Source organism: Channa argus, chromosome 22, assembly GCF_033026475.1.
Source record: "Channa argus isolate prfri chromosome 22, Channa argus male v1.0, whole genome shotgun sequence".
In the NCBI taxonomy this organism is placed as follows: Eukaryota; Metazoa; Chordata; class Actinopteri; order Anabantiformes; family Channidae; genus Channa; species Channa argus.
The window spans coordinates 12522350-12536311 of record NC_090218.1 but is presented as its reverse complement, the minus strand read 5'-3'; the positions used below and the strand labels follow the sequence as shown (position 1 = coordinate 12536311).

The window sequence follows — 13962 nt, the reverse complement described above, 5'->3', positions numbered from 1 at the left end:
CATTTTCAGCAGGTTCATGATATTTATGATATGACCAGAAGTAAAAAGCTGCTGTTAGGTTATAAATGAACTTCACCACAGTCACATTACCACCTATAAACTTTTTGTCATTTGATTTAGTGCAGTTACATTTTCTACTGAATCCTTCATTCTTACAGAGACCTGATAACACTAGCGATGGTGAGTTATAAACTCAACTGTCTCTGTTCCTCATGATGATGTTTAATGTTCCCCACAACATCTGTGGTCTCATTTAGCCACCAACCTTTTTTTAGACATGTAGAAGGTCAAATGTACACGAGTGGGATATTTGCACAGGTTGTTTGTAAGAGATGCACAATAAAACAACCAGAGTTGAACTTGAGTTAAATAAGCTTCAGCTACGGGTTTTCCCTTAACTCTGAGCAGCAATTGCTTCATGACTTTCTTTAAGAATAAAATTGTAGCTATTAGAGAAAGAATTCACCAGACCCTCCCCCCAAATATTACAGATAGATCTTCATGTACAGCAGTGCTAGAATCATCAATAAGGCCACAATCCCTGTTAGACTGCTTTTTACCCATAGATCTCGGTGAGCTAACTTCAATTATTACCTCATCTAAACCAACATCCTGTCTGCTAGACCCTATTCCAACTAAGCTGCTCAAGGAAGCTTTACCCTTTATAGATACATTCATATTAGATATCATCAATCTATCTTTAGAAACAGGCTATGTACCAAAGGCCTATAAGGTAGCTGTAATTAAACCACTACTTAAAAAACCCTGTTCTCATCCAGGTGTTTTAGCCAATTACAGACCAATATCTAATCTCCCCTTTATTTCTAAAATCCTTGAAAAAGTAGCTGCAAAACAATTATGTGACGACCTGTACAGGAATAATTAGTATGAAGACTTTCAGTCAGGATTTAGAGTTCATCATAGTACAGAAACAGCACCAACGATCTTCTCATGGCTTCAGATAATGGACTTGTGTCCGTACTCGTCCTAATAGACCTTAATGCCACATTTGACACCATTGACCACAACATTTTATTACAGAGACTAGAACATGGATTTGGGATTAAAGGAACCACACTGCATTGGTTTAGATCTTATCTGTCAGACAGATTCCAACTTGTTCATGTTAATGATGACTCTTCTTTATGCACCAAAGTTACTTATAGAGTTCCACAGGGCTCTGTGTTAGGACCAATACTTTTCAATCTGTATATGTCACCTTTAGGCAAAATTATTAGGAAACATTCCATAAACTACCAACTGGTCCATGGATTTGTTACTTCTAGGTTGGACTACTGTAATTCCCTACTTCTGGGGTGTCCTAATAACTCCCTAAAAAGCCTTCAATTAATCCAAAATGCTGCAGCAAGAGTGCTGACTGGATTAGGAAAGAGAGATCATATTTCACCTTCACTAGCTTCTCTTCATTGGCTTCCCATAAAATCTAGAATAGAGTTCAAAACCCTCCTTACATACAAAGGTCTTAATGGTCAGGCTCCATCATATTTAAAAGATCTCATAGTTCTGTATCGCCCGATTAGACCACTTCGATCCCAGAATACAGGCCTACTTGTGGTTCTCAGAATTTCCAAAGGTAGAATGGGAGGCAGAGCCTTTAGCTATCAAGCTCCTCTCCTGTGGAACCAGCTTCCAATCCAAATTTGGGGAGCAGACACCCTCTCTACTTTTAAGACTAGGCTTAAAACCTTCCTTTTTGATAAAGCTTATAGTTCAAACTGCTCGCTCAACCTGAACTAGCTCCTACTTAATATGCTGTAGGTTTAGAGTGTTGGGGGACTGAGCTCCCCTTCTCTTTTTCCCTATACATTTATTTGTCACCACTATATGCCATTAATTTTGTGTCCCACCAACCCGTATAATTCTGTGTTGTTACCTTTTTGTTGTTTTGTTGTTGCTTTTTGTTGGTCTTTTTCTTTTCTCTCTTCACTTTCCACTCACCCCAACCGGTCAAGGCAGATGTCCGTCCACCCTGAGCCTGGTTCTGCTGGTGGTTTCTCCCGTTAAAGGGAGTTTTTCCTCTCCACTGTTGCCTATGGCTTGTTCAAGGGGGAACTGTTGGGTTGCTTCTACATACTTGTGTAGTCTGGACTTTATTCTGTAAAGTGCCTTGAGATGACTTTGTTGTAAATTGGCGCAATATAAATAAAGTGGAATTGAATTGAATTAAAACATCTCTTAAAAACCCATTAATTTTAAATAGAGTTTGTTTTCCATCCTTTCATTATCTTTATCTGATTATCCTGGAGTGTGTGTGTGAGTGTGAGACAGGGGTGTATTATGTATCATAGTTGCAAAGAAACAAATAGTATTTGATCTTTCTGACTCTTTAGCTTCTATTTATCTATTCTCCATAAACAAAAAAAATCTAAATATAAAATAAAAATTTTAAAAATCAATTGCATATAAAACTATTGTAATTTATATGTAGGTCTTTTCAGTGAGCTTTCAAAAATGTTTTAACATGATGTTTTTTTAATAAATGATTGACTTGATCATCATCATAGTACAGAAACAGCACTGGTAAAAGTCACCAACGATCTTCTCATGGCCTCAGATAATGGACTCATCTCTATACTTGTTCTGTTAGATCTTAGTGCCGCATTTGATACCATTGATCATAACATTTTATTACAGAGACTGGAACATGAAATTGGAATTACAGGAACTGCACTAGGTTGGTTTAAATCCTATCTGTCTGATAGATTTCAATTTGTTCATGTTAATGATGAATCCTCCATGCACACAAAGGTTAGCTATGGAGTTCCACAAGGCTCTGTGTTAGGACCAATACTTTTTACTTTATATATGTCTCCTTTAGGCAACATTATTAGAAAACACTCCATAAATTTCCACTGTTATGCTGATGATACCCAGCTATATTTATCTATGGAACCAGATGAAAATAATCAGTTAATAAAGCTTCAAGCATGCCTACAAGACATAAAGGCCTGGATGTCCCACAATTTTTTACTTTTAAACTCAGACAAAACTGAAGTCATAGTATTTGGGCCCAAAAATATCAGAGATATGATGTCCAACCATATTGTTACCCTAGATGGCATAAGTCTGGCCTCCAGTACTACTGCAAGGAACCTTGGAGTTATTTTTGATCAGGATCTGTCCTTTAAGTCACATATAAAACAAATCTCTAGAACAGCCTTCTTCCACCTACGGAACATTGCCAAAATTAGGAGCATACTGTCTCAAAGTGATGCCGAAAAACTGGTCCATGCATTTGTTACTTCTAGGTTGGACTACTGTAATTCCCTACTTTCAGGATGCCCCAGTAACTCCCTAAAGAGCCTGCAATTAATCCAAAATGCTGCAGCAAGAGTGCTGACTGGAACTAGCAAGAGATCATATTTCACCTTCACTAGCTTCTCTCCATTGGCTTCCCATTAAATTTAGAATAGAATTTAAAACCCTGCTTCTTACATATAAAGCTCTGAATGGTCAGGCTCCATCATATATAGAAGACCTCATAGCACCATATCATCCCAGTAGACCACTTCGCTCTCAGAATGCAGGCCTACTTGTGGTTCCCAGAATTTCCAAAAGTAGAATGGGAGGTAGAGCCTTTAGCTATCAAGCTCCTCTCTTGTGGAACCAGCTCCCAGTTCAGATTCGGGAAGCAGACACCCTCTCTACTTTTAAGTCTAAGCTTAAAACCTTCCTCTTTAATAAAGCATATAGTTAGTTATAGTTATGCTGCCATAGGCTTAGACTGCTGGGGGACCCACCCCCCAATGCACTGAGCTCCTTTCCTCCTCTTGACCATCTCTCCTCTCCTCTCACCCCGCAATTCTCACCACTGTATGTCATTAACTCTGTGTGTTCTCTCCCGTAGTTGTCTTTGTCCTCCTCTGTCCCCCTCTCTCTGTCCCTTTCTGCAGGTGTCCCCCGGCTTTGAAGCTGTGTGTCTTCCAGCGTGCAGCTACTGGTCCTACCAATCTGCCCGATGTTTTGTTATTGCTTTTTGTTGCTCTGTTCTTTTCTCTCTCCCCTTTCCACTCACCCCAACCGGTCGAGGCAGATGGCCGTCCACCCTGAGCCTGGTTCTGCTGGAGGTTTCTTCCGTTAAAGGGAGTTTTTCCTCTCCACTGTTGCCTATGGCTTGCTCCAGGGGGAATTGTTGGGTTCTCTTTATATATCTTTATAATCTTGACTTTATTCTGTAAAGTGCCCTGAGATGACTTTGTTGTGAATTGGCGCTATATAAATAAAGTTGAATTGAATTGAATTGAATCATCTGTGAACAGTAAAGAACATCATTGAACTAAATATTGATTGAAATGGTTAATAATGGAGTTAATGATGAGATATAAACAATGTTTTTTGGGACTTTTTGGTTACTGACATTTTTGTATAATTAAATCAAGGCTGTTCGTCAGAAACGAACATAACAGGAGGTTAATATGTGAAAAAACTCAACTTGAGATGGTTGAATGAACACTGGATTGAATGTACTAAGGAGCTGAACTGGTGTTAAACAACTTGTTCTCCTTCCTGTGGCATCATATTATGCCCATTTGTCAGACACTTTGGACTCTGATATTGAAGCTGAAGTTACCTTTGACGTCAGTGAGACACACAAGTGTCCAATTAAGTTCTGTATTTGGCAGCATTTGATGCCCAAAGCAACTTTTCCTCTGTGTCCGGCTGCTTCATTGGGCAGGAAAGGGGTGACGCAGGTTTTCTGGAAAAAAACAGACGTCCATCAGATTGAATTTTTTTTAAACTTTGTTTTTGAGAAACGCTTCATTGGTTTGGTGATAACAGCGACGCATTAACACAGAAACATGTGAGCTATCATTTGTCCAAGAACCAGAGAGAGGTTTGTCTGAGGGAGGGAGGGGGGAGAAGAAGGTGCTTATGCCAGGGCTGATGTGAGGAAGTGAATCTTAATGATTTCCTACAAAGTGATGTGTAAAAAAAAAGAAATAAAATTATCTAATAATATATAGGTATATTTAATTTTTATTTTATTTGTTCTTTTGGCTTATCCCGTGAGTTCGGGGTCGCCACAGCGGATCATTGTCCACATGGTGATTTGGCACAGTTTTTTTTACGCTGGATGCCCCTGACACAACCCTCCCCAATTTCTACTGGGCTTGGACCTGCACTGCACAGCACTGGGGATCAGTGTCTTGCCCAGAGACACTTTGACATATAGCCAGGGCCGGGGATTGAACCACTCACCCTGTGGTCAACGACGACCGTCTTTGCCAACTGAGCTACAGCCGCAGAATTAGAACAAAATATCAAAACATTTCAGAAGAAAATCACTAAATCATCACTAAGAGTTTGTAGATTCATCTCAAGTTTTCTGTTCAGTCATTTCTTCTCTGAACATTGTTGATGATCTGCTTCACATGATGATTTTGATAAAGGCACCTGCATCTCTGAGCTGTTTGTGACTTTTAATTTATATGTGACTTTTATTTAACCAACAGAAACAGCCAGTGATTCCCAGTATTTCATTGTCACCACTGTTGTTCATCGTGTCTGTTTCCTCCTCCTTGGTTTTTCCACCTGAACCTAAACTCTGAACAGCAGAGAGCTGAGCCACTGTAGATTCTTCTTCAACAGCTTCCAGGTTTCTTCCTGTCAGTAATAATCCTACAAATAAAGGAACTAAAACTGCTAGTAACTATAGGGGCAAGAAAACTAACTAATTAATATGTAAATAAATAATAGAAACGAGGGTAAAATGCACAATCAGTGACTAATTACAATAATAATAAGTAAAATTATAAATAAAATGCCTTTCATTAAAAATCAGGTTTTGTAGTTGCACTTTTGTGTGTGTTCCCATCAGTCATGTGTTTCATCCTAATAACAAGCAGCAGTCCAACTGTTCCCTGTAATTCTCTTTGTCTGTCTGTGCACTTTCCTGCTCGGTGCATAGAAGAAGTGACAAACATGGTTCTGTATGTTTTGAGGACTAGTCGTGATTGTATGACTACATCCTTGTGTAAGTTCATTTATATCCATCAACATCACATTTGAGAAGCTACTTTCTCCGACTCATTTCTTCAGAGAGAAGATTCAGGACTTGAATGGAAATCAAAGTTTTAAGCCGTCGACTTTGAAAATGATGATCAATGAATCCAAATCAATCACAGTGAAACCTCTTGATGATCAGAGTGACATCAAATCTTTGTTTTTTCCAAACCAAGTGAATCGGTGAGTGGATTTGTTGACACACCACTGTGACGTCTTTGGCAGGTGAACTGTGGTTTTACAGGGCAGCTGGACAGACTCCACCCCTGAATCCACCTCCACCTGGTAGCCTGAGAGGACAACAAAGCACAGCATCATGTGATGGTAACAGGACCTTACTGTCCCATGAAGACACTCAGGAACTACTTACTGTGACTGATTCTCAGTTTGGTTCTGATTTGTTCCTCACTCTCAGTCTGTCTCAACAGACAATGAGCAACAAGATTACAGATGTGAACCATCAGCATTGTGGGTAACGTCTGCTGACTGCTGGAGCCAACAAAGAGATGCTGCAGAGGAATCATCATCTATGACACCAGACTAAGTTTTTCAGCAGAGGGTTAAAACACACACACACACACACACACACACACACACACACACACACACACACACACACACACACACACACACACACACACACACACACACACACACACACACACACACACACACCAGGTTTATGGAAATGAACAGCTTATCTCATGAAATCAAAGCTTCACTTTGATTTCAACACTTATTTTATCCACATTTTATTCACCTGAAGTTCTGATTCTCTCTACAGAAAAAACCTACGACCACAACTCAACCCACATCTACAGACCCCAACTTATATACACCGACACCCCCCTCCTCAAGGTGTCTTTATATAGACACAAACCCACAGGTAACACTAAACACTAAACACTTTTCTAAAAAGAACATTGTAGGAAGTGTTTCACCACGGTGAGGTTCCTTTGTTTAGTGTGTAGTTTTCCGTTCAGGTTCATGAGGATAGTTTCAATGAGCGACGCTGTTTTTGTCCATGAAATCAGTTCAACATGTACTGAGTTTTCAGTCGTACATCTTTACCATCATTGCATTAACGTTTACATTACATTCACATTATAATTATTCTTCCAAATTAACACATTTTAATCAGCCTGAGTTCATGCTGGGACTCTGCAGTATGTGAGGTCCTTCTGCTGTTAGAGGGTGTTTTTCAGTCTGTGGTGTATTTGTAACAGACACTAACAGCTCTGTGGTCGTCCAGTTTCCTGCTGCTGATAAAAACCCACATTTTTCACTGCACTACTGTTCAAAATCCTCTGTATACTTTACATATACACAGGGTAACTGTTATACGTTTTATAGTTCTCTTTTGTATAATTCTTTATTCACTGTTACACTGATCTCTACTTGATCCGTTTTCTGTAATTGTGTGATCATTTCTTTTTCCCTCTCTATCATCTGCCTGACACTAAAAGAAACTCCACTGTCTCTGTGTGTATATATGTCTTTGAGTGTGAGTTTAGGACAGTGTTGACTGACTGGACTGTAGAGTTTCCTCAAGAATAATAATAATAATAATAATAAAAAAATAAAATAAAAAAAAAACGCTGCAAATGTGTTCAGTGACAAAGAAGAGATAAGTTGAGTCTTTATCTATGGACTGTTTTAAAAACACTGTTTAAAGCCATTTACTGGTTTGAATTCTCATTTGGTTTTGGCTGTGAACACTGCTGAATGGAGATGTTGTCCTCTTGTTTCATTATCCTACAAACGGACTCCACATTTAAATAATCACATGCTGCATTTCTGTTAAGATTCTTTGACTTCTTTCAGTTGGACTCTGAGTTCTTTTAAATGTCAGGTGATTTGAATTAATCTTCATTTAATTTAATCAAATAAAAATATGTAGATGTTTTTATACTGTAACCATGTGCTCTCATTTTTGTGATTCTTTAGTCATTGTTACATCATCTCAGTGATCACAGCTCGTCTGACTGTGAGTCCCAGCAGGTCTGTATTTTAAAGGAAAGTCTGTGTCTCTGAGCTGTGAGGATGAAGACAGCTCTGCTGGATGGACACTGAGGAGGAAAACAAGCAGAGACACCACATCTGAATGTGAAGTTGACTGGGGAAGATGGAATCTTTGTCTCTACACTGAGCTGCTGACGTCCTCGTGCTGCTGCTCTGGTTGGTTCGACCTCCTGTCTGATGTCTGCTTACGGCTCCAAACTCCTGCAGATAAACAAAGGTGAAATGACTGTAGTTGTCTTTTTCTTAGAGCTGCAATATTTGACATTTTCAGTATGTTGTGATTCTGTGATTTGCCCACATGATGAAATTACAGCTGTAAACATCAAAAAGCTGCATCCACAGTAAAATAAAGTACTGACTGTAGGCAGCTGCCACCAGCAGAAGAGCAGTGATGAAAACGACAACGGACACCCTCACTAAGTTCTCGATGAAGATCTTCTCCCTGTTTACCTCCATCTCCTCCTTCTCCTCCTCCTTCTCCTCCTGCTCATGCTGCTGCTGCACAGGTGACTGTCAGCAAACACACATTTCGTTCATTTGTTGGGATGGAAACTTCCCCTCAGTGACATTTTTCATAGCTTTTAAATTAATCAGGGAATAAATACCGTAAATGTAAACAACACCACTGGTTCTGTGGTTGTGACATCATTTCCTATTTTAGGCGTCACATCTGTTGTAGTACATGAAGCTACAGAGAGAACGACAGACGTAATGCAGTTTTTAAAGGTGTGTTGATGTGTCACTGTAATTAATTATGAAAATCTGTCTATTTATGTAACAGGCATCGATGGCATCGCAAGCAGGGCTCCCAGTTTACAGTGTCCCTTTGTGCTGAGGACAGAAATAATTGGGACAAAAAGATTCTGGATCTGGGACAATTTTGTTTACTGTTTTAGAGTAAATTTCAATCAGAAGGTTTAAATAAAATGCTGCAGCACAAACTTTGTTATTTTTGTTTATAGAGAAGATGATTTAAGAAAACACTGAATTATAAGTGACTGATGAATTCAAATTTGAATTTATAGTAAATTAACTGTTATATTGATTGAAAAATAAAAAAAATTGCCTAATGGGAAAATAATCTATAAATTCATCAATAATTCGAAACAAAATAATCAAAAGATTAATCGTCAAAATAATAATTGTTGGGTTGAGGCTATGTTGTTTTTTTTTAGCTGGTTTGTTGCTTTTCTGAAATCATCCTTAACATTTGTCAGTACGTTGACTTCAAAAGATCTTAACCTGCACAAAATTCTTAATTTATCTCTCGAAGATAAATATTTCTGTAATGAACAAGTCAAACGCACAAGGCTGCACTTTTTCTCTGTGGCTTAAGTCGATTTCAACTGTAGTTAATTGGTGAATCTAAAATTGCTCGTAGATGTGAATGGTTGTCTGTCTGTGTTTGTCTCTCTGTGGCCCTGAGATACTGTAGACTGGAGACCTGGAGTCCAGGCCTCCGTTTGATTCAGACGGGTAATAAAGCTTTGAAACAGCTGGATGTTTAGTTTATATTAACCTTTTAAAACATTTCTTACCTTCTTCAACTGTTAAATCAAAGTGATGTTTTTCATCATGAAACCACCCAGGAATGTCCACCCTGCACCCGTATCGTCCAGCATCTGTCTCTGTGAGGTTCAGTATTGTCAGAGAAACGTCTCCATCGTCCAGTCGTCCCAGTAGCTGATACCTGCTGGAAACATTGGTTTCTTCTTTCCCTTTAAATGTTCCTGTGGCGATTAGTTGGTTGTTACAGCCTGAATATGATATTTCTCCTCGATTCCAACAAACTGACCGTTCACTGTAGTATTTGATGTCATATTTACAGGGCAGAGTGACACTGTGACCTGTCAAACCAACAACTCTGCTGCTGCCACATTCACTGACTGTGGAGACAGAAAAAGACAGAAACAAGAGTTTGGTCAATTTGTTCAAAGTAAAAATATAAATTCTATTTATGTTTTTATGTTTTACTATGAACCTGTTTGAATATGTGTAGATATAGTTGTTATTGTTACATGGTTATTGTGTATTGTTCTTTTTGTTCTTGTCTGTGTTTTTACACAACAACTCAAATTTCCCACACGTCTATAAACACTATAAACCAAAGTCAAGATCTCAAAATCTAATAAAAGCAACATCTTTTTATCACATTTCTGTGCATCAACTCCTGTTAGGTGTGTATCTCACTGATCTTATCTGTTGGGTTTAAGTTGCAGCTGTTAAAGCTGCTGCTTTTTTGTGTCATAGCTGCTGAGTATGAGGCTGTTTCTGTGTTTGACAACTTGTGTTCCTCAAGTCAGTTACAAATAAAAGACCTGAAGAGGAAACACAGTGTTCAAATGATCAGAAAGAACATCTGCCAAAAATTAATCGCTCTGTTCCTTAACATCACTTCATGTAACATCACAGAGAGCAAAACAGAAATAATAACAGCATTAATATTAATAATAACAGTGTCACATTTTATATGGAGTCAACAAAAACCTACAGACGTTACATTGAAGTCCATCAAAGAGTTTTAAGTTGACTCTTTAAAACCGTGTTTTCTCTCCTCTGAGACTTTAAACATGAAATAGTGACATGAGTCAGTGACAAAGAGTAAATAGCTGAGTACCTGTGAGCAGAGCGAGCAGCAGTACGATCCTCATGATGAACACTGACAAAGTGTCATCACACAAACACAAACCACAGTTACATTTACAGCTTCTGAAGTCCTGTGAGTCACCACAGCTGCTAATACACGCTGTAAAAAACCCACAGAGGGAACAAAAAAACATGACTCGCTGTGATGTGATGTTTGCTTCATGAAACTCTGAGGCACATTTGAAAGACAAATGAAGCAAATTGTGTTTAGTAAATAACACTTTCTGTACATTTGACTTTCAGAATGATGCAACTAGCCACAAATTAAATTCATATTATTTGTTTGCTGGAGATGTTTTAACAGATGTTTGGGATTTTCAAGTTAAGAGCATTTCCAGTTGAATAAATTGTTAATGATGTTCATGTCTGCGACATTAATTCGGTGCTGGAGTGAAGCCCAGTAAAATAGTAAAATCGATAACTCATATTGCACGGATGGTTTTTAAAGCACTGTCGTGGAACCTCCCTGCACCTCCCTGCATCTCCTTGTCCTTTTCCTCTTCCCCTTTATTGTCAGTGTGAGTGTGAGACTGTACCTGAAGCTGCAGCAGTGATCACCTCTCTGACTCTCTTTGTTCTTGTTTCTTTAAATTAAAATGTGTGAACATGATTTCAGTTCTGTCCAGTTCCTGTTTCAGTAAATACTTAATACATTTCATTAATATAATTCTTCATATTACACATTTTGAAGTACTAGCAGTAGTTAGTTAGTTTGGTGTTTAAAAACGTTGTCCCGCTGTTCAGACAACGTCCATTTCTTTCTCATGTACTTCGTCCAGTTTCTTTCCTCTCACACTGTCTCCAAAAGATCAAACATCTTACACTGATCTCTAATTGATCAGTTTTCTGTCACTGTGTGATCATAACTTTCCTTTGCTCTCCATCATCTGTCTGACAGTTTAACAACCTCCACTGTCTCTGTGTATAAGATTCCTGTGTCAGTTTAGCACAGTGTTGACTGAATGAATGAAAAATGCAAATGTGTTCAGTGACTAAAAAGAGACAAGTTGAATCTTTATCTATGGACGTCTTTTAAACACACTGATGTTCGGAGCCATCTACTGGTCGTCTGTGGTGTTTTATTTTAAGGCTCTTTCTGATTATCTTCAGTTGTAAAAACTTTTACACCATATTTAAAGAATCACCTGCTGCATTTCTTTTTAGATCAATCTGGAGTTTTATTTTTTTCTTTTAAATGTCAGGATTTCAATTAACCTTTGTATGACATGATGTGTGGTTTGATCTGTGGCTTGTTCTTTTCTGTTCGTATGTTTCCTGCAGCTGCTGTTCAGAGACACTCTGACATGTGCTGGTAGCTGCACAATGGACAGGACATCATTTGAGAGGCTGCTGGATGTGTTGATGTCTGAATGTTGAGAGAAGATCACTGCTGCTTCCCACAGTAGATCAGTTATTACAGCACAAAACTGACTCTTATTTCTCTCATTTCTAGTTGTGACTTCACTGTTGATCTGCACAACAAACCAGGGTCAGTAAATGTTTTTTATGACAGACTGAAAATGTCTCACTGTGTCTGAGAAAGCTGGAAGTCATAGAAACACAGAGACTGTTCAAGGTTTGATGTTGGTGTTCACGGTCTCTTTTGTGTTTTCAATTAATCACTATTACATCATCTTAGTGATCACAGCTCGTCTGACTGTGAGGCCCAGCAGCTCTCAGCTTGTTGAGGGGAATCTGTGACTCTGAGATGTGGAAGGAGGAAGACGGCTCTGCTGGATGGACACTGAGGAAATGCTGTTGTTTGTCTCTGTGTTGAGGTGGAGCAGTGATCCTGCAGAGTCCTGTCCTCCCTGTGATGGAGGGACATGATGTCTCTCTGCGCTGTCAAACACAGAGGCCTCCTTCCAAGCTCCCAGCTGATTTCTTTAAAGATGGCTCCCTCATCAGGACTGAGCCTACAGGTCACATGACCATCCACCATGTTACCAAGTCTGATGAAGGCCTCTACAAGTATGACATCAGCAGTCATGGAGAGTCTCCACCCAGCTGGATCTACGTCACAGGTCAGGAGCTTCACTTTGATTTCAACACTTATTTCATCCACACGTTCACCTGAAGAGGTGGATTCTCTCTACAGAAAGACCTACGACCACAACTCAACCCACATCTACAGACCCCAACTTATATACACCCACACCCCCTGCCTCTACCTCTTTCCTAATTGTCTTCAGACTGGTCCTCCACCTGGTGGTGTTCTGTCCAAACCTAATGTCCACTGTCCTCATGGTGTCTTTATATCGACACAAACCCACAGGTAACACTCTGAACCATCCGCTCCTCTTACAAAAACAATCAACCAATAAATCAATCACATATCGTGACATCGATAATGTCACCTCAGAGCATCACTTCTGATCTGATCCAACATAATCCATATGTTCCCATTTAAAAAAGAAGCTATAATGTCACTGTGGAACTGCACATGTTCCTCATGAAGAACTTTGCTGAATGTAGAACGTCAAAACTTCAGCAGCAGTTTAATGAGTGTTCATGTTTGTGAAATCTGAAAACTCTGAACCAGATTTTTATTATTTATAATAATAATAATAATAAAATAATAAAATTATACAAATGTATTGTACAAAGCAGTGAACATGTGTTTATTCTTAAAGAAAAGCATTTGGAAACATGAACACGTGGTTAAATTCTGATTAAAGGTTTGTCAGTCCACTCTGTGCTTTTTGGTACAGTTACCATCCACAGACCATAGGCTCAGAGGTTCGTGCCCTGCACCCCCACCCCCCCCCCACCCCCCCCCCCGACCGCGTGTCAAAATGTTTCCTGGGCAAGACACTGACCCATAAAACTATACTTTCTCATCTTTGTTGCAGCTCTGCTCAAACATTTAGTGATTGTAGAGATAAATGAGCACATATAGGAAAATATTGCACATTTTTGCAACAACATGAACATAAATTAGCAAAATTCTTGGAACTGCAGCAGAGAAAACAAGGCAGCTGCTGCTTTAGAGGAAATGGTTTTTACTGCTGTCAGCCTGATCTCATACCATCATCTAATACAGTGAGACAGACGTCAGAGGCTGATCTGTCAGTACAGTTTGTTCCATCTAACTTTCAGTGATTCTATTGTGTTGGAGACCAATTAAAGTGACATAGAGAACAGAATAGAGTGGACGGTGTGAGAACTGGGATTTCTGCCTCCCATCCTGCTGCTCTGCCCATAGAGCTACCAGGTCCCTAATTCTTCACTATATTTATACAATTCTTCATGTTTTTAAGATCAGGAGAG

General features: G+C 39.1%; 1 protein-coding gene across 1 annotated transcript; it reads right to left on the bottom strand.

Moving 5' to 3' along the window:
- Positions 1-7430: 7430 nt before the first annotated feature.
- On the bottom strand, positions 7431-10768 carry LOC137108177 (hepatitis A virus cellular receptor 1 homolog). The gene is made up of 5 exons (XM_067492533.1): positions 10664-10768; positions 9585-9932; positions 8652-8734; positions 8406-8556; positions 7431-8247 (listed from the first exon to the last, which is right to left on the bottom strand). Exons 1-5 carry the CDS (start codon positions 10695-10697, stop codon positions 8165-8167), a joined length of 699 nt encoding a protein of 232 aa, XP_067348634.1. The 5' UTR covers positions 10698-10768; the 3' UTR covers positions 7431-8164.
- Positions 10769-13962: the final 3194 nt, after the last annotated feature.

Coding starts and splice junctions, on each gene's coding strand:
- LOC137108177 (XM_067492533.1), bottom strand. CDS start 10,697: ATGAGGATCGTACTGCTGCTCGCTCTGCTCACAG. Junction 9,933..10,663: donor GCTGCTCGCTCTGCTCACAG/GTACTCAGCTAT, acceptor CTGTCTCCACAG/TCAGTGAATGTGGCAGCAGC. Junction 8,557..8,651: donor TGGTGTTGTTTACATTTACG/GTATTTATTCCC, acceptor GTTTGCTGACAG/TCACCTGTGCAGCAGCAGCA.